General features: G+C 33.3%; 1 protein-coding gene across 48 annotated transcripts in view; it reads right to left on the reverse strand.

Moving 5' to 3' along the window:
• Window positions 1-22,403, reverse strand: part of LOC114336038 (longitudinals lacking protein, isoforms H/M/V) — a 630,205-nt gene that overhangs the window by 555,836 nt on the left and 51,966 nt on the right. Inside the window, exon 5 of one of the 48 annotated variants that reach the window (XM_050646614.1) lies at window positions 3,728-4,030. The exons of the other annotated variants lie outside the window; for them this stretch is intronic. Coding sequence (XP_050502571.1) covers window positions 3,924-4,030 — 107 coding nt within the window. The 3' untranslated portion in view covers window positions 3,728-3,923. Of the gene's footprint in view, window positions 1-3,727; window positions 4,031-22,403 lie in introns of those variants that run through there. 48 annotated transcript variants of the gene reach the window in all.

Raw genomic sequence — 22,403 nt, forward strand, 5'->3', positions numbered from 1 at the left:
TGGTATGCTGCCGATTAACTGGTCGAGCTGGACTTGCGGAATTCTCTCCCATTCTTTACGAGCAGCATCTTTTAGTTCTCGAAGTGTAATAGGGGGATTGTTTCGCTTTTTGATGCGTGTTTTGAGAATGTCGCAAGCATGTTCAATAACGTTCATATCGGGGGAATTCGAGGGCCACTGTAATGTAGATATTCCTTCTTCTTCCAGAAAATTTTGTACTGCTGCTGTTCGATGAGGAGGTGTGTTGTCATGCGTAAACACAAATTCATCACCTACTGCCCCTTGGAATAGACGTACGACAGGATTTAAAACTTCCTCGATGTACACAGCACCAGTGACACTTCTCTCCAGAACCAGCAGTGGCGTCCGTGTACCACTCATAATACCACCCCAAACCATAATACTGCCACCTTCAAACGGGACACGCGGTTGGGCTGTTTCTAGTCGGGCTTGTCGTCCTGGGACCCTTCAAACCAGTGTTCTTCTCGAATCAGATACCAAGCCAATTTTTGACTCATCAGAGAACATCACGTTATTCCAGTTAGGACCAAGTTGCACCATTTCTCTAGCCCATTGCAACCTTACTATTTTGTGTTGGTAGGTTAGTTTACGAACATGTAAGGACCTTCTACGATACAAATTTACCGCATTTAGTCGGCGTGATATAGTTTGCCGTGAAATATTCAGTCTTTACAGCCTAGAAATTTCTCTGGATATACCACTTGTGGATTCCAGACGATTTCTTCGAGCTATCAATGTTATCTGCCGATCTTGTGCTGCTGTTGTACATCGACTTCTACCACTTCTGGGACGATCCTTGACGTCAGTTGTCTTTTGGATTTTTTTTTAATTTTAGATACAGCACTTTGAGTAACATCAACAATATTCGCGATATCTCTTTGACTAAAGCCCTTTTGTAACAAAGCAATTACTCTAGATCTGTCAAAGTGAGATATCGCGTTTCTAGGCATTTTTAAACGGCTCAATTCAAATTTAAACACAGACTGAAATAATGTGTAAATGCACTAATCAGTTGAATGTGACCAAAATGGGCAAAATGATACAAAAACGATTCAAAGTTTTTATCATTTTCATTTAAAACCGCTCTAAAATGAATATCAACAACAGTTTTGAAACCACCATAGGTGTAGATATATTATTTGTACGTATTCCAAACTTTTGGACATGTGTGTAATATTATAGAAAGCTACTATGACGCACAGCTCGGTTACCAAACTTGAAATACCAAATATTTGATAAAAATGTGTTATGGGGTGCTGCTAGCACCCCACGTGGCAGGTGCCGGGTTAAATCTAAGATATAAGATATGTACAACCATCAGAAAAAATATGAATCTAACTTCAACGGGTACAACGGCCTCCTTTATTCAGATGGACTTACCCAAGTTTTGTTTATGTATTTTTACCCGTAGAATACGAATTTTTTGGGTAACAGTTGATCCGGATGTCGATAAGATTGTTATAAACAAAGAACTTGAGGAATTAGATAACAGCGATTTCTCGCAAAACAAAACATTTTTTTGTATTTTTTTGCATTTTAAGCAAAAACTGTTTAAACAAGTTTTTTCGTAGGCTGCATAGTTTTCGAGATAAACGCGGTTGAACTGTCAAAAAATCGAAAAATTGCAATTTTTGAACCTGAATAACTTTTGATTAAAAAATAAAATAGAAATTCTGCTTACCGCATTTGAAAGTTGAAGTCAAATTATATCGGTTTTGATTATTTGAATGGTTAAAGTTATTTTTTTTATTGCTAAACAAAGCTATAAACACCTAGTGCTTGAATGATGTTTTCTATGATCTATCATTTAAAATCGAACGAGTAGGTAAAGTAGGTGCAAGTGCAAGCGAGACTATTTCTACGTAGCATGCATGTAAACGCATGTATTAGGCACGGGAAACACTATGTGTTTATAGGTTTGTTTAAAAATAAAAAAATACATTTTTAGCAATGCAAATAATCAAAACCGATAAAATTTGATTTAATCTTTCAAATGCGTTAAGCAGAATTGCTATTTTATTTTTTAATCAAAAGTTATTCGGGTTCAAAAATTGCAATTTTTCGATTTTTTGAAAGTTCAACCGCGTATATCTCGATAACTATGCATCCTACGAAAAAACTTGTAGGAACATTTTTTGCTTAGAATGACCTAGAAAATACAAAAAAATATTTTGTTTTGCGAGAAATCGCTGTTATCTAATTCCTCAAGTTCTTTGTTTATCACTTACTAACAATCTTATCGACATCCGGATCAACTGTTACCCAAAATATTCGTGTTCTACGGGTCAAAATACATGAAAAAAACTTGGATAAGTCCATCTGTATAAGGGAGGCCGTTGTACCTCCCTTGGCGACATGTGTATAAAGTACCTTTATATTTCACAATATACAATGCTAATTTTAATATGCAATTAGGTACATCCCCCTAATTAAAAAATTAATTTTTGCAATTTTTTCTCAAATTACGGATACCCAACATCATTTTATTACAAATTATGATTTGCCAAAAAACGTTATAAAAAGCTCTGCATTGTCTCAAAACTAAGATTCAATCGGAATATATCACATTTTATCAACTTTATATGAAAAGTATGTATGTCGAAAAACATGAATCTGCTCAAGAGTAAAGTACCTTGATATTTTACAATATTTCAACTGGAATGACATAATTGCATATTTAAACATAGTTTTTAATTGCGAACAACTTTTTATAATAAAATTTTTCAATATTGTAAAATGTAAAGGTACTTTACTATTAAGCAAAATTAATATTTTTTGAATGAAGTAAAATCCATAAAATTTAATATCTGTTGAGTGCAACTTAGATTTTATACCATGCAGAGCATTTTATGAAGAATAAATCTTTTCGTAAAATTGATAATAAAAATATTTCCCATAGGTTTCAAGTTACAAAACACACTGTTACACTAAAAACGTTATCGGTGACTTAGGTGGTCATCCAGATTTCAAACTGTGCTTGCTAAAAAGCAGAACTACAAGACAATTTTAAAAACACTGTCTAAAATAATATTAACTTCCACAGATCGTGATGAAAGAATGACAGCTAATAATTTAAAAAGTAAAATGGAACAGTTTTAATTTGTCTTCCTTTTACAAAATAAAGTTTTGGAATCTATAAATCTAGCTGACACCATTTGCGGTCCAAAAATATGGATCTCTCACGCGCAACAGTACTTTTACATAACTGTAAAGAATTTTTATCAATTCTTAGGCAAAACTATACGTCACGACCGCTAGGTCAGAGAGATCTTTTCTAAACTTAAATTAATAAAATCATATTATATCTTCCTAGCACAATGTCAGAAGCATTGAAAATGAAGTTGCCCATCAGATAGATATTAATAAAATTGTAGATATATTTGCTGATAGTAGTGTAAGAAGAAAGTTGTTCATCTCATAGAATAATACCTACTATGTAATAATGTAATCTTTTATTAATGTTTGTTCTATTTTATTCTATAAATTATATACCAATAAAGATGAGAAATGTAAGTTGTTATGAACAGGGCATTATTACGCTAACACAAATAAGTTTTTGTTACACAAGTCGTATTTAGTAATTGTTTAAAGGGTGCCCCATCTCCAATTCTGCGGGGGGCCCAGACGGAGTTTGTTACGCCACTGTTAAAACAGTTTTGGCTTCGCATTGCAACTGAATAAAAATGGTATACATTTTTATTTTATAAAAAAAATATTTTATTAAACAGTTACATAAAATAAAGGTAAAACAAAAACAAAAGAATGATTCTAATAGGCGACATAAAAACCTTGTATATTCTATAAACACTTGCTCCTGGTGGAAATTGAAGATACTACTGGTTACTATTTATCTTTTCGGCACCAAAATGTTAAGTAATTCTCATTATGCTATTGTCTCAATGTCACGTATTGCAAAAATACCAGTCTGACTCTGTTTCAGGTACGGACATTCCTAGGAGCAGGCTTCGTAATATTCCATTTTCCTCTTTGTAGTATTCATTGTTATATCCTAAAGTAGTTAAAATATAAAAATTCGTAACTTAGAAACAATGCCCCATTTCCTCGTAATCGTAGTTGTTAGAAAAGCGAAAGCAGTTAGTTAATGTAACATAAATTACTATCAGGTTAGAAAACTTGGTGAATGTTCAGCACTTTACAGGCTTAGTCATAAATAAGAAACATATATTTCTCAAGTCTGCTGTGGTCTGACTATTCAGCGTAGAATTGTTTAACAACTCATTTGTTATGTGGATTCTAGTAACTGTCTGTAAAGCCAATGAAGTAAGAGGTGAAAATCATAGTATCATTGAAAAGAGATTCAAATCTGAGTTCTTCTAGAGACCATTGTCCAAGGCCTTCAATCTTCATCAGCGTATGGAGATGGAAGCTTTAAAATAATAATCCAAGAAATATGTAAATGAACATTGATCCTCCAGCAGTATTAATTAATATCCTGTTAAATTTAAGTGTATATAAATAAAGAACCTTTTATTCATATAAATACATTGTCAATATTAATTTTGAAGTTATGAAGTATTGTCACGCATAACGATTAAATAAGTTTTAAATATACAGTGAAGGGTGCGCTAATAACCGGTAAAATAACTCAAAAGATCGAAAACATAACACGTTGTGAAATAAAAAAAGAGATGAAACTATGTAGTAGAGGTGTAAAATTATCGATAGGAACACATTACATAGTTTTCTACCTTTAGACATCTATAAAATTCTCCTGTCACAGTAACAGTTGTCATACTCTTCCGATACGTCTAAAGGTGGGAAAGTATGTAATGTAATGTAAATTTATACGTTCTTATCGATCATTTTACACCACTACTAGTTTCATCGCTTTATATTTCACGTGTTATGTTTGACATCTTTTGCGTTATTTTGCCGGTTATTAGCGCACTCATCACTGTATATTGAAATATACAGTATGGTGCAAATGTTTGGAATAAATTCGATATTTCGTAAGCCGGCGACTTAACGGAAAATCGCGAAATAGGTTGATTTTTATTTTTAAATTATGATTTTTGGGCGTATATACCATCCTAGTGACGTTATTCATCTGGGCGTGATGACGTAATCGACTATTTTTTTAAAAGAATAGGGGTCATGTGCTATGGTCCTTTTCATGGGCATTTTTCGGTGCGTCACAAATGATAGAAAAAAAGGTAAGTCCGTGATAATACACATTTATAACATTTATTCTAAGATGACATTTTAGTTAAATCTGACAGTTGTCACATTTTATTTGCAATTTGGCATAAAAACAAATCAATTGTGTTTATTGCACTTATAAAATGGTATTTTCTTTGATTTGTATAGTCTTATAAATTGTACAGATTATATTCGTAGATAATTATATAATTGGTAAATAGTTTTTCCTCGATTGTAGCGCCATCTATCGACAACTAGAATAAATGTTATAAATGTCTGTAATTACGGACGTGCCTTTTTTCTGTCACATACAATTTAATGCGTTAGAAAGAAATCGAAAAACTGTGACGCACTTAAGATGCCTATGAGAAAAAGAATAGCTCATTTGAAAGGTTATTTAATTCTCTATATCAGTGGTCACCAATTGGCGGACCGCGGTTCGCATCCGGACCATAGGCTAGTTTTGTGCGGATCGCAATTAAATTCAGAATATAGTGTTTTGTAATATTGAAAATGTTTGGCCATGAAATTGTGTACGATGTTTGACCCCCCTTATGTGTGCGAGGCCGCTTTTTCAAGAATGTAAAAATCGGTACAGATCTCAGCTAACAGATGAATATCAACTCCCTAATAGGCTATTGATTATGTACTATAGAAAGGAACTACAACGTTAACAAGGTTTTATTATTTCATATGGTCAATGAATCTCTATATATGAAAAAACCGCGGAGTGCTACCATTTAAAGGGGTGCGTTTTTGAGTAATGGGTGAATTAGTCCCTGGACACAGGTTACATTAGGGTGAGTTCTATGCACTTTTGGTACAAACACGTCTACATAAAAATTGTTCCTGGTTAAAATTCCTATCTAAATGTAACTTTTTATAGTCAAAGATACTTTTTTTTTACAAAAATATATTCAAAAGAAAAAACACAAAGAAACCCAAAGAAAGAAATTTTGTTTTTTGTCCCATAACTTTTGTCCACGGGGATATAGGTATAGACATTGCTTCACAGAAAAAAAAACTTACATATTTTGTCTTTAAAATAATGTTTGGTAGAGGTCATAAGGATTTACAGTTTTCGAAATATGATTTTTCAAAGTTCGCCACTCACAGCAATTTTGGGCAATTTTCCTTGTTATGTATTTCGCAAATATTGATCTGTAACTTTTTTCTACGTAACTTTAGGCATATGCAATGGTACATGTAAGAGGAATAGAAATCAATTACCAAAATATTCTACTGTATAATGTTGTACGGCTTCATTTAAAGAGGTTATCTTTTTCAAGACTTTATACTTTTAACGAGTTTTTATATTTTTTACGATTATTTTTTAAATTTACCATTATATCTTCTACATTTAGGTATATATTATACAATAAAAAAGATAGCTTATTCTGTTTACTTTAAAATGGTGTATTATAAAAAATTCTAGGATTATTTTTGAATAAGATATGCTTTTTCAAAATGTAATAAGTACTTGCAACGATTTTTGATTTTAGGATTATTTTTTAAATTCCCCTTTATAACTTTTTTATGTGATTGTGTGTTATGATTGAATCGTATTTTTTATAGGTAATACTTTGGATCCACTTGACTTGGCCGGGCAAACTTCAAAATATGGATTAATTCCAATATTTACTGTCAAAGCTCTTGCACCACAAGCTTTGCTTGAAAAAATAGCATGTAAATGTACCAAAGGATGTACAAAAAACTGCGGTTGGAGGAAGATAGGAATTAGTTGTTCAATATTCTGCAAAGGGTGCATGTGCATGGGTACTAATTGTGGGAACTCTAAGATAACTGAGGTGTCAGAGGAAGTTATTGAAGCTAATAATAATGAAGAGATGGACTTTAGATTTTGAAAATTTATTTCATTAATTATTAGAGTTCAGTTCAGGTTGACAAGTGCCTAAATTGAAGCTTATACATTCAATTTCAAGATTCTAACGAGTAATGGGGGCTTATTTCAATATAGTCCGTTTGGTAGGGGAGCCCAAGCGGGGATTTTTGCAGTTACTCGAGCGCGTCAGATGATCATATGGTGAGAAACCTGGTACCCTGCAGATATACCTCTACCATATATTGGCTATTAACACAGGGAAGTTCGTTAAGGGGGCCCGAAAAAAATATTTCCTTAAAAATACTCGAAATTGTCAGATTAAGATAAGGTAAGTTAAGTACATGCAAAAGAGTGTATATTTCAAAAATCTGACGATTTGAGCGGGACGTGAGGAAATGGGTGAATCAAAATGTTTCATAAAAAAAGCGAATATTTCGCGAAACGAACGTCAGATCGAAAAACTAAAAAATACGTCTTCAATATTTTTTAAAAATCTATCGAATGGTACTAAACACGACCCCCCGACGGAGAGTGGTGAGGGGTAAATTTAAAATTTTAAATACAAACCCCGCGATATTTCGCAAAATGAACATCAGATCGAAAGACTACAAAATACACTTTCAAAATATTTTTGAAAAATCTATCGAATGGTACCAAACACGGCCCCCACGGAGATGGGGTGGGGGGTTACTTTAAAATCTTAAATAGGAGCTCCAAATTTGGATTCCTTACGTAAAAATAAGCAACTTTTATTCGAAAGATTTTTTCGAATTATGGATAGATGGCGCTGTAATCGGAAAAAACGATTGTTGAAAATGGAAAATTAAATTTAAAAAATGGCAAGCGCCCACTAAAATGATAGACTTTACTTAACTTTTTTTGGTTTTAGGACCTACTCTTCACAACCCAATAGGTTCCTAAAGCGCTTGAGTGACTGCACATTTAGCATACTTTTCTCCCCTACTAGAAGAAATTTTGGTGAAAATCAAGTTGTGTGAATGGAACACCGCTGTCCTGCGCGTAGCACCAAAAATTAATGTTTATTTAAAAAAATTCCTGTCGCCTTGGTAGTTAACCGATTTTAATTTTGCAAATTGCAAATGAAAGGTACGGTATTCTTCTATTTGCAAAAAAATTAACTTGCTATCTCCTTTATTTTCAGTCCTGCAACATTTTGAAAAAATGAATTTTTTTGCGAAAGCTTGACTGCAAAATTTATTTTGCAATATCTATTAAACCGATCTTAACTAAATTTACAGTATTGTTTTACCATATCATAAAGTTTTATTTCTGGGTGAAATATGAAGGTTCTACGTGTAGCAGAAATCGTTGAAAAACGTAAAATGCGAATACTTGTTTTTTATGTTTTTTTCGCAATTAATGCTATTTTGCAACAAGGATAACAATTTTAAAAAATTTTAACCAGTCTTATATTGTAGAAAATTTAATTACGCAACTTGTATTTTTGTGCAACTTTTCTCGGAAGTGAAGAAAAAAATCGAATTTTTCCTTAATTTTTTGACATTTTGATTATTTAAACAATGTTCCGGACCTTTTCGAGTGGGAGGATAACTTAATCAGCGATACATTTCCACTACTAGAAGGGGGATTGCAAATAAATATATCTAAAACCCAAATCTTGTAGTCAGCTAAGATATATGCCTAGGATTAATATCCATAGACCAGGTAGTGGCCTATAAATACCTAGGTCATGAGATTCGCATAGGAAAAGATAACCAAACCGTTGAGCTTCTTTGTCGTATAAGCCTGACTTGGACAGCCTTCGGCAAGCTGAACCATATTTTCAAATCGTCCGACATGCCAATATGCCTTAACCTTCCGCTACCGGAGGGGGGTACAGAGTGTACCCCAAATTCGATTTTTCATGAATAATTTTTAAAAATGTTGTAATTTTGTTTAATTGTTCTAGTTACTTCTTCATTGGGATGTGTAAAAGCATATCCAACCATTTGTTTTCAATTTGACATATTTTTGCCTATGAAAAGTGCAGCACTGTGCTTGGGGTACAAGTTGTACCCCCTCTGTCAACCGCGGTACAGTTCATTGCGGTCGACGCCACTGACTAAACCAGACATTTTGCGCACGGCACCAAACCTGTTGTTTGCAATAACACACAAATCAGTTCTGTGGATGACTTAGTGCTAACATACCGTTTTAGTTTATCCATTTGTGATTACACGATTTACCGATATGTCGAAAAAAATAAAGTTAGACCTTCGGAAAGAAGAGGATCGTGAAACTGCAGTGCAGTGGTTAGAGGAAAGTAATTTTTATTTTTGTTTTATGTACGATATTTCTATCTTGAGTTTATTATATTTTAGCCATCTGAGAGCGACAGTAATGATTCTGATAAACCAGTTTTGGGGGCAGTAGATTCCACATTTATTTCCAAGAATGGTACAGTTTGGAAAAATCGTCCTTTACGAAAAACTAGATGTCGCACAAAAAACTTGATCGAAAAACCAGGGCTTACAGAAAAATCTAAAAATATCGCTAAAATTAGTGATTGCTTCAAATTATTTATAGATGAGAAAATTGTAGAGATCATCGTCAAATGTACAAACCAGAAAGCGGAGAAATACATTCAGGATTGGAATGGGAAAAATCCTAATAAACAAGAACCTGGTTGCCCACTGATTCAGTGGAAATTTATGCGGTCTTGGGACTCTTGATTACGGCGGGTGCGCTAAAAGCCAATAGGGAACCAGTGCACTTTTTGTGGTGTCGAAACCCTTTGTACAGTCGATCTATTTTTCCGGCTGCCATGTCACGCGACCGATTTCTAGATATAATTTCACTTATGCGATTCGATGATTTGAACACTAGAGAAGAACGTAGAAGTTCTGACAAACTAGCAGCTTTTAGGGAAGTGTTTACAAAGTTTGTAGAACACTGTAAAAAAGTTTTAAGTGCCACTCTCATCTAACTGTTGATGAACAACTTGTAAGTTTTAGAGGTAAGTGTCCATTTAGAGTCTACATGAAATCAAAACCAGCCAAGTATGGCATCAAAATATGGGCTCTAGTTGATGCAACAATCACCTATGCTGCTAATCTTCAGATTTATACTGGAAAAGATGGTAACAAACCAGAAAAAGACCAGGGCAAAAGAGTAGTACTTGATTTGGTCTCATTTTTAAAAACTGGTTATGGCATCACTACTGATAATTTCTTTACCAGTGTTCCCTTGGCAAAACAACTCCTAGATCGACAAATAATATTATGTGGAACACTTCGAAAAAACAAGCAGGATATCCCTCCAGCCCTACTACCCAATATTTCTAGACAAGAAAAGTCCTCAGTTTTTGCCTTCACTGAGGAAATAACACTGGCGTCTTACGTTCCTAAAAAGAATAAGGCAGTAATTTTATTGAGTACAGAACATAACGACGATAAAATTAGCGGAGAAGAGGTGGACTATAAGCCAGACATAATCTTGCATTACAATTCTACAAAAGGTGCCGTAGATACTATGGATAAGATGGTAAATGAATATTCTTGTAAAAGAGCCTCTAAGAGATGGCCATTTGTTTTGTTCCAAAATCTTCTAGACATTGCAGGTCTGAATGCATACGTACTGTGGACGACAAAGAATTCCATTCGTGCGTATGAAGATTCTCACAGACGCAGAGAATTTTTACTAAACCTGGGTCAAGAACTTATAAAGCCCCATGTCGATAGGCGACTACAAAGTCCACAAAAATTCCATAAGCGAATTATAAACGCGATGTACGAATTATGCCCACCGCCACCAAGGGGGAATCGCGAAAACGACGCCACCATCTTGAAATCCTCAGGGCGATGTTTTTACTTTGTCCACGCAAGAAGGACCGCAAAAGCAGAAAAACGTGCAATTCTTGTAAATTCTTTGTTTGTGCTGAACATCAAACAACCACATCAATTCAAACAATAATATGTACAAAATGTAAAGCTAATCAAAAAAACGATAATTAATTTTTTCAAGACACCATATATTTTTTTATTGTTACTTATATTCAATAAAAAATACTTGCATTTGTTTTAATTATGTTACTAAAATTATTGTAGTATGTTAATATTTAATCTATAAAAATGCATGGGGTACATAATGTACCCCTCCGTCAACTACAAAACAACTTGACCCTTCGGTAGCGAAAGGTTAAAAGAAAACCCTTTAATCAGTGCGTTTTGCCAGTGTTGACTTATGGAGCGGAAACGTTGACCATGACAAGGAGAACAGTGCAAAACATTCGCGTGTCTCAAAGGGCGATGGAGTGTGCTATGTTGGGCGTTTCACTACGAAAATAGTCTTCTTCTTCTTCTTTTTGTATAGACATGACTCTGTCAAATACGACCCCCCACGGAGGTGGGGTGAGGGTTTACTTTAAAATCTTAAATGGGACCCCCAAATTTTTATTGCAGATTTAGATTCTTTACGTAAAAATAAGCAACTTTTATTCGAGACTTTTTTCAAATTATGGATTGATGGCGCTATAATCGGAAAAAACGATTGTTGGAAATGGAAAATAAATTAAAAAATGGAAAGTCCCCACTAAAATGGAAAAGTTTACATAGCTTTTTTGGTTTTAGGACCTACTCTTCACAACCCAATAGGTCCCCATACCGCTCGAGTGACTGCAAATTTAGCATACTTTGCTCCCCTACCAGTTGTTTTTTAATTGCTAATCGTTGCGCGCGTCGCACTTTATGGTCCGTCTCTGTCGCACGTGTACTTACACATACTTAAGCGAAAAATTCTTAAGAAATACTTGACGTTTATTAAAATTTTATAATATATAATTAAGATAGTTTTCTTTAAATAATTTATTTATTTATTCAATTAAATAAGGCCCAATGTGTTAATTAAATACGCCAACCATATAGTGCGATACGCACCATATAGGGCGATGCGCCGCCGCGGCGGCTGAAGGGACAGGTGGATGCGCATAATTATCAATTAAAAACAACTTGAATGTTTAAACTGCAGTTTAGGCACTTGACCACCTCAAAAATAATAATTTACACATGAGTTCTCACGCTTCGAAAATCCTTATTTATGCACTTTTCAGATTTAAATACATAGCTTAAAACTCGAAACCCATCAACTTTTGAGAAAAATGACAGATTTTTTTTGTTTAAGATGACCCAAAAATGCTAAGAACATATTTTCGGAAGCAAAAAGGTAATGTTTTGAATTTGTTAAGAAAAATTATTAATGTTAAAATAAATAAATAAAATTATGTTAAAATTTCGCCCGGCACCCTTCGGATTTGTTTATAGGGGATATTTTTAATAAGAATCCGTAAAAAACCGACTCGGAAAAACCAGACACAGGTAGCATTAAATCCGGACCCCGGAATGTCATAGGTGTTCGAAATGGACCCTCGGGGAACATAATTCGGGATCCCTGCTCTATATAGTAATATAAAAATTAGCACAATTATTTATACAGGGTATCCAAAAAAAAATTATGAATTAAATTGACAAAAAAAAAAGAATTCATGTAATTTATTTAATTCATAATACTGCCGTCAGAATACAGAAGTATTTAATAAATAAACATTGTTTTTAGCTTAGATTCAATGTTGAAACTGCCACTCACCTGCCTCTTGACAGTTTAAACATTTAATTTAAGCGAAAAACAATGTATATTTACCAAATAAACATTTTTTATGTTTTCTGACAGCAGTAAAATGTATTTTGAATTAAATAAATTCTTTTTTGTCAATTAATTTAAAAAAATGTTTTTTAAACCTCCTGTATAAATAAATAATTATACTAATGTTTATAATATTGAATACAAAATTAAATAACCTTTCAAATGAGCTAGCACACGACCCCCTTTACTCATTTAAAAAAATCAACAATTACTTCATCACGCCCAGATGAATGACGTTACTAGGACGATATAGACGTCAAAAAATCATAATTTAAAAATAAAAATCGACCCATTTCGTGATTTTGTTTTTAAGTCGGCGGCTTACGAAACAACGAATGTATTCCAAACATTTGCACCATACTGTCTAGTGTATAATATAATAGAAATATGTATAAAGGTACAAGACTGAAATACCTGAATATTTGATAAACCTATTCATGGTTTTCTATTTGACAAGTTGTAAAACATGAATTATCATTAATGTCACTAAATGTTCATTTTTGTGTAGCAACGAAGGGCATCTGACGTAATATTTGACGACGGGAAATTATCGCTGTAATTTTTATTCTTGTAGGTTTCTATTGGTCAGAATCTCTATCAATGAAATAATTAGTATACTGTTTTTCCTCATTAAGTACTTCAATTTGATATTTTTTTTGTGTGATGTATATGTTACCAGCCAAACCCGATTTCTGAACGCGTTAGGATAAACTAGTTTGAACTAGGCCATGATATTAATACAGACACTACAGGACCAACTACTAGTACGGCTTAGTATAAACATTATTAGCCCAAGCTGTGAGTGAAAAATATGTCGATTTCAGGATATAATTCAGGAATTTTTGAAACCTATCAGGTGTTGTAAAGGACGATGCCGGGAATAACTTATACTAAAATGTAACCAAAAATTTTGTGCGCTTTTTCATTTATGACGTTTTTCATTTGTTAAATTTGTTATTTTTAAAGATTTTTAATTTTATAGCTTAGGATATTCATTTTATAGAAAAACTTTTAAACAGAAAGTTGTAGTAAATTTAAAAAACCTACAATTTGAGCTATGGAAAGTTTATTTTCGTTAATTGGTTATTGCAAAACATCCTGCGAAATGTCCAAAATTGCCGTTTTTTGCATGTGCATTATTTATTGTAAAAATACCTTTCTTTATTTTTTTAAGGCTTTAAAATAAAAAATTGTAAAGCCGGATTGGTGAACTCGTTGCTTAGATATTATAAATTATTTATCCCGAGTGGTTAAATGTCGAAGGCTATAACTTTTGAAAAAAAAAATCGTAGAGATTTCATACTAGATCCACTCTCCTTCTAAAGGCTTATATTTTCAGAATCTAATGTAAATAAATGCATAAAACATTTTTCAATCTCTTATTTCAGGTTTGAAAATAAGGGGGAAAATTTCGTTATTCAACATTTAGAAGTGAAGCACCCCCTATACACCTTATGAGTTTCTAACGTGCAGATTATTATTGCTGAACACAAAATAAAGCTTTGAAACAAAATAAAAATTGTCTACGACCCACCGAAGCTGAGATAATTGTTTTTGTTCTCTTAAATCGCAGTGACTTTATTTATAACAATAAGAACTTATTTCACAGTCATTGACTAAAGAAAGACATATTATCTTAAAATAAAAATTATTTTAAAAGAAAATTTAATTATTAAAAATGTTTTTTAAAGTGGAGTGAAGATTTATTTTCCTTTACGATTGTGATTTAATTGTATCGGTTGCCCTTAGCAACGTATTAGTACATTGACTCACGGTTTTTGCTCCAAATTTTAAAGAACCCCTTGGATTGACATGTTTGGCATACACATAGGTAACATGTCATAGAAGAGAAAAGTGGTATTGGGCCGATGTGTGCTTTTGATCTGGGGGTGAATTTCACCCCTTAAGGGGGTTGAAAAAATATAGGTTCAAAATCAGTCCGGAAATGGATAACCTGACTAATTCTAAGCAATTTTTATTCTCTAGCATTTTTCACTAAGTTGATAATTTTTGAGTTATTTGCAAGTAAAGGCGAGTTTACATGTATCTAGTAACTGGCGCCAGTCGCACTGGAACGACAGTGCTGGCATCATGGAAACGCTTTTTTGTTCGAGTCCAGCGCTGTCTGCCAGCGCTGTCTCGAATAGAAGGCTGGTCTATTTTTCGTGCCAGTGGCACTCGTCCGCGTCCCCTCTAACCCCGTGCCAGTGGTTGTAGACACGTGTAAACACAGCGTTCCAGTCGCTGGCGCTGTCGTACCTGTGGTTTCAGTGGCCGTATTAGGATTTTTAATAAGAGTGCCAGTGAGATTGGCGCCAGTTACTGGATACGTGTAAACGAACCTATCCAGGGCTGTCTTAGTCAAGCACTCGCATTCCAGTGAGACTGGCGCCAGTTACTGGATATGTGTAAACGTTACTTAAATACGTTCATTTTTCAACAAAGAAAAAACACGTTTTAGGCGGTTTCTTGCATCTCAAAAAGTAAGTATTTTATCGAAAAAAACATTCTTAGCAAAAATATAGCCCATAAAAAAGTGAAAAAATGTATGTATGAGAGGAAAAAAAGAGTCTAAGTAATAAAAAGTATGTTCATACTCGCCAAATACCAAATGGAATATTTCAACTTGAAATAACCAAAAAATTAAGCACTTTTTGGGGAAGACTCATTCAATTTTTTTTAAGTTATTAAAAAAAGCTTTATTTTTGTTTTTTAAAAAGTTACTAGCATTAAATAGCCTAATAAAATAAAAAAAATCAAAATGTAATTCCTTACAGGTTGGAATAAATTTTATATCAAAGTTTAGGTGAATACAAAAGATATTTTCAAAAAAGTATCCAAATCATATGAGGGGATCATTGTTTAAATAATTAAAAAGGGGTCATTTTTGCACAATATTTACTTTTTTAACTGCTGAGGTAATTTACATTTTAATGAAGGTCTTTTGGATTTTTTCCTACAAAGCTGAAGGATACATTTTTCACTTAAGACTTACTATATTAAATTTGACCCCCTACTTATTTAAATATTTATATATAAAATATAAAAATTAAATTTTTAAAAAATTATTATTTGCATTTTAAATAAGCAATATAAATTATATTTTTTATTAGAAGTTGCGCTATGTTACCAGTATTAAGCAAAAAAATTGGTTGAAAAATATTTAATAATTTATGAGATATTAATTTGTTTATTAAATATTACTATATTTTCAATTGCAAAAACCCGGTTGTTGCCAAAAGAATATAAATCTGTATAAAACCTCATTACTTTTATTGTTTTGTATATTTTTAATAAATGTATTGATACATTCCAATTTCAATTTAACTCCCCTCTAAAATGGCATTTTAAAATTGTTCCAATTTGTTTATAACTTGTTTTTTTAATAACGTCGCGGGAATTAAACATTTTGAAATGCTGTTTTAATAATCGGACTCCTGGGAATTTTTCACTAAAATTAACAAATTTTTTTGTCGTTTTTTCTTCTTCTTTTTTTTTTCCTTATAGTAAATCGGCTATTACCAGAGGCGTACGACAGGGGACAGTAAATGGTTGACCCTTCCCAAATTCTACGTCACTGGTGAAATTGCCATTTTAGCACAATTTTTAGATTCTCCAATACTCTCTACGTAAATAACATCCTCTTTACTCGTAACGATAAAGTCATTAGTTTTCGAGATATTTGAAATTAAACATGTAACGGCACAGTTATTTAGTTATTTTGATTAATATATTGTGCCGCTTAATTTTTTAGTTTCAAATATCTCGAAAACTAATGATTTTATCGTTAAGAATGAATCATAGGTCTGGATCCCGCGTATGAAAAAAAAGTTGATTAATAGCAAGCTGAAAATATGTTAATAGCTAAGGGTGTCTAGTCGGACAAACTTTGATATATGGGAACACTGGAACAGGGGAAGTTTTAATTGTGGAACAGGTTAAAAATTTGGAACGGTCAGACCACGGATTTAATTTAGTAAGTCTTAGGTGAAAGATTTGTCCTTCAGCTTTGTAGAAAAAAAACCCTGAAGACCTTCAGTAAAATATAAATTACCACAGCAGTTAAAAAATAAATATTGTGCAAAAACGACCCCTTTTTAATTATTTAAACAATGATCACCTTATATGATTTGGATACTTTCTTGAAAATATCTTTTGTACTTACCTAAACTTTGATATTAAATTTGTTCCAAACTGTACGAATTTACATTTTGATTTACATGTAGTGTAATCTTATTTTACTAGACTATAAAAATAAGGAATCATCATTCTCTTTGCCTTATCCCTATGCGGGGTCGGCTTCCCTAATTGCATTTCTCCACACAATTCTATCTTGGGTCATATCAATGTTAATCCCCTTTACAAACATGTCCTGCCTTATCGCCTCCCCCCAGGTCTTCTTTGGTCTTCCTCTCCTACTCCTTCCAGGAATCTGCACTTCAGCTATTCTTCGTATTGGGTGATTAACGTCTCGACGTTGAACATGACCAAACCACCTTAACCTATGCTCTCTCATTTTGGCATCAATTGGTGCCACACCTAGACTTCCCCTAATATACTCATTTCTAATTTTATCCTTCTTTGTCACTCCACTCATCCATCTAAGCATTCTCATTTCCGTCACATGCATTCGTTGTTCCCCTTTCTTTTTCACTACCCAACATTCAGTTCCGTACATCATAGCCGGCCTTATGGCTGTTTTATAGAATTTTCCCTTCAGCTTCATTGGAATTTTTCTGTCACACAACACACCACTCACTTCTTTCCACTTCATCCATCCAGCCCTAATTCTACTGCATGCATCTCCATCTATTTCTCCATTACTCTGTAATACCGATCCTAGGTACTTAAAACTATTGCTTTTCACAATCATTTCACCATCCAAAGATACCATTTTATTTGTAGTAGCTCCATCTTTAAATGAACATTCCAAATACTCTGTTTTTGTCCTACTAAGTTTTAAACCTTTTTCCTCCAGAGCTTGTCTCCACTGTTCCAGTTTTTGTTCTAACTCTCTTTCACTATTTCCTACTAACACGACATCATCAGCATACATTAAGCACCATGGAATGTTACCCTGTAGTTTCGCTGTTATCTGGTCCAAAACTAATGAGAATAAATACGGACTAAGCACAGAACCTTGGTGCAATCCTACTTTCACATGAAATTTATCAGTCTCTCCCACACCTGTCATGACACTAGTCGTTACTCCCTCAAACATATCCCTCACAATCTTTACATATTCACCAGGGACTCCTTTCTTATTGAGTGCCCACCACAGAATCTCTCGAGGAACTCTATCATATGCTTTCTCAAGATCAATGAATACCATATGAGCGTTTGTTTCTTTACTCCTGTATTTTTCCATCAACTGCCTTATAATGAAAATTGCATCTGTTGTTGATCTGCCCTGCATAAAGCCAAATTGATTATCGGATATTTCGGTTTCTTCACGTATCCGTCTATCAATCAATTACTCTCTCCCATATTTTCATGGTGTGGCTAAGTAGTTTTATAGCCCTGTAGTTTGTACATTGTTGTATATATCCCTTGTTTTTGTAAACAGGTACCAGTATACTGCTTCTCCATTCGTCTGGCATTTGTCCGACTTCCATAATTCTATTAAATAGACCTGCTAGCCACCTTGTTCCTGTTTCTCCCAAGGCTCTTCATACTTCCCCAAGAATATCATCTGGTCCTACCGCTTTTCCTTTCTTTATTTTTTGAAGCGCTCGAGCCACTTCCTCGTTGGTTATTTTGGTGATCATTGCTGCTACTGTCTCCGTTGACTCTACCGGCTGTCTGTCAAATTCTTCATTTAATAAGCTGTCAAAGTACTTTCTCCATCTCTTTTTGACATCCCTTTCGTGAACTAGTATTTTATTATTTTCATCTCGGATACATCTAATCTGATTAAAATCTTTTGCTTTCTTTGCTCTCTGTTTGGCTATTTTATATATCTTCGTTTCGCCTTCCCTGGTATCAAGTTGATCGTATAGGTTTGAATACGCTTCTGCTTTGGCTTTTGCTACTGCTACCTTCGCTTCCTTTTTCGCCACCATATAGTTTTGAAGATATGTGTCGGATCTGGTTTCTTGCCACTTTTTATATAATTTTCTCTTCTCTTTTATTTTTCCTTGTACTTCGTTTGACCACCACCAAGTCTTTATCCTCAAACTTTTTTCCTGACGTTTTCCCAAGTATTTCAATAGCAGTCTCTCTAATACTACTGGCCATTTTTCTCCAAATTGTATTAGGACTTCCTTTCATGTTCCAACATATTTTCTCTACTATTCTTCTCCTGAATAGACCTTCTTTCTCATCTTTCAGCAGCCACCACTTGATTTTTTGTGGTCCTCTCTGATATTTTTGTTTAGTTTCGCTTTTTACTTCGATGTCCAGAACAAGCAGCTTATGTTGTTGGCTTACTGTCTCACTAACTATTACCTTGCAGTCCTTGCATTCACGTATGTCTTCTTTCCTTATCGTGAAGTAGTCTATTTGGGATTGATGTTGTCCACTTTTGTAGGTAATAAGTTGAGTTTCTCTCTTTTTAAAGAATGTGTTAACAATCGCCATATCCAATGCTGTTGGTAATTCAAGCATATCATTTCCAGCTTCATTTCTAGTTCCAAAGCCTAATCCCCCATGTATTGTTTCATATCCTGTCTTGGTTTGGCCCACATGTGCATTGAAATCACCTCCTTATCACCACTATAAAAATAAGGAAGTTTTGCTCAAAATAAAGTTGGTGCTTTCGTTTTGGTAAAAAAAATCGTGAAAATATTATTAGCATCCCAAATAAAATTAATCGTTACCACTTCACAAGTTGCTTCACTAATGTATGTATGTATTGTGTATATTATATTATGTAAGTTTCATGGGTTCAAAGTGTTGAAGGGGTTGTAGTTGAAAGAACTTGAACTAGTCAATAATCACTAGTGTATGCAAATTTTGAACAGCCATATCTTAACCAATTTTTGCCCTACATAAAAAACAAAAAATCCAGAATATTCAGACCGTGCAAGTTCGGCAAAGCGACCTCTATTTCTACGCTCTGTACTTTTATTCGCACTTTTAATTATATTGGCCAATTATATTAGTCCTGGTTGCTGGATAATTGTCAAGACCATAGTCCAAAAAAATAATAAGAAGAAAAAATAAGATGCAGGTTATGTTTAGCAAACGTAAACAATTGTATGTAGTAAATAAAATCAGTTATTAAAATCCAGTACTGCAAGCAAAATACAATTAATTAAATTTACCTTTATATAATAATTGCATATCATATCAATACTGTGGAGCAATATATAATTTTTCTGCGTCAATGACAGAAGGTATGAAATATACGTCAATTTGACAATTTCAATTGACAATATGAATTATTTAAGATAGATGCAATATTTCTCCGCGACTCGCGCACGGTCGTTTCTCGTTTCCCTTTCCAAGTACTTGCACACCGCGAATAACTGATAAATTTTAAGTTATTTTGAAAAAAAAAGCCTTTTTTTCGATCTTCGTATGATCGACTTCGCGAGTAGTATAGTGAGTTTGGTTGTAATGACAATTACACTTTTGACGTTTCGATTTCCTCCGGAAATGGTTTTCAAAAGGTTAATAAGAAAATATATTGAAAAAGGTGTGTATAACTGCCAATTGCTGTCGAGGTTGTTACATCAAAATTAACAAAATTGAGGTTTGAGTACCTATGTTGTTATAGGTAAAAGCCAGCTTTGGCTGAAAAGATATGTTTTATCATCAAATTCTGATTATTGTGTGTGATTGTGCAATAATTATCAGTGTTCGTAAGTTATTAACTATTCGTGTATAAATTGAAAAAATATTTTTGTGGTGTACGAGTATGATAGACTTGTGTTTTACATTTTTCTATCCACTTTTGTTGCTATGTTCTTGTTCTCTTCTGCTTTAAGTTTTGGCAACCAAAGCCCTTTGCATTTTGTTAATGGATTTGTTATACGTTTTTATTCATTTTTAGGTTATTGTCATTACAACCAAACTGTGGCCAATCTCAGATAAACACGCAAAACTATGCAGGTATATCATAACGTGGATGGCCGCACGGAGACGTATCGGACGAGTTTAGCAACTAACACTGTGACAGTTCTAGTTGACATACTCCTCTGGATACGTCTAAAGGTAGGAAACAATCAATATAATGTCAATTTATACGTTTTTATCGCTAAATTTCCCACCTCTAGAGTTTCATCTATTTTTATCTAACTTAATATGTTTTCCATCTTTTGCGTTATTTAGCCAGTTATTAGCGCCCTCATCGCTCTAAAAAACTGAGGTTCATAAACCTGCATTCGAAGCTACAAGAGAAAATCAAAAAATTGAATTTGTAATCAATTCACTACAATAGATTTATCAAAATGCATTGAGATCAAGAATATTCGGATTAACTTGCAGGAGACATCAAGAAGGCCAGAAAAAGGAAAAATAAAAATATTGTAACAAAGTTGAGAAGTACATACTTGAAATTATTAAAATAGTACAATTGAGAAAAAAAAATTTCTGATAAAAAGTTATACTAAAACGTTTATAGATAAAATACTGGGCCCACAAAGTTTTGCGATAATCTCCGCCATTTTCAATTTTTTGACAAAAACTGTAGAAACTGAAATTGTTGAAAATATGATTTTCTATAATTTCATTTATTATAATTTTTTTCGTGGGGTCGATATTTTCCGAGTTATGGGGGGAAAATAGTGACAGTTAAAGCATAATTATTGAATTATCTCGTTTATTTTTATTTTTGCAAAAAATCTGTACCTGTACAAAAATGAAGAGAATTAAATTCTACACAATTTTGATCTCTTTCATTTTTTTTTGCTAAAATTAATATTTAAATTAGTACGTATGAGTTACATGGGAAAATAGTAAAAAGTGGTGGGGGGAGCATAATTATTGAATTGAATTTTGTATCCGAGCTGCCCCAAATTTTATAATTATATCCTTTAGGAGAGATCAATAGTAGTGTAAATTTAAAATCTCGACTGAATTCCGAGGTTGCATTAGCCGCCATATTGATTTTAAATGAGAACTGTTGTTGCTTAATATCTCCGCCATTTTCAACTTTTCGACATAAATGGTGGGAAAGAAAATTGTTGGAAATGCAATTTCCTACAATTTCTTTGGCACAATTTTTTTAGACGTTCAATATTCTCCGAGTTAAGGGGGAAAATAATGGAAGCGGAGGGGAAGCATAATTATTGAATTGTCTCATTGATTGTTAACTTTACGACATAATTGTACATAAACAAAAATAAAGAGAATTATATTTTATACAATTTGTGAAACTTCCAATGAAACATCAACCAAACTAAGTATATAAAAGACATAAAAAGACATTATATACATTAAGTTCACTTAATTTTATTAACTAGCGGGTTTTATTGGTTGAATTTGTCTGTCGATATTTTAAGTTTTATGTCAGCTAATATATCGTGATGTTCCAACAATTTTTTTTAAATTTTGGACCCTGTTGGGGGGAATTTTCCCATTCCCCCCCTTGTAGACCCGCCACTGGTTCTCTCGAAAAATTGTAGTAAATCGTAATTGCAACACTTTCAGTTCTTACACTTTTTGTCGAAAAGTTGAAAATGGCGGAGATATTGAACAAAAACAATTGCTACAAAATCAATCAGGTCTTACGCTCGCACCTTTACCACATATGTACTACCTTAAATATTGATTTTAC

This window comes from Diabrotica virgifera, chromosome 3 (genome assembly GCF_917563875.1).
Source record: "Diabrotica virgifera virgifera chromosome 3, PGI_DIABVI_V3a".
Classification (NCBI taxonomy): domain Eukaryota; kingdom Metazoa; phylum Arthropoda; class Insecta; order Coleoptera; family Chrysomelidae; genus Diabrotica; species Diabrotica virgifera.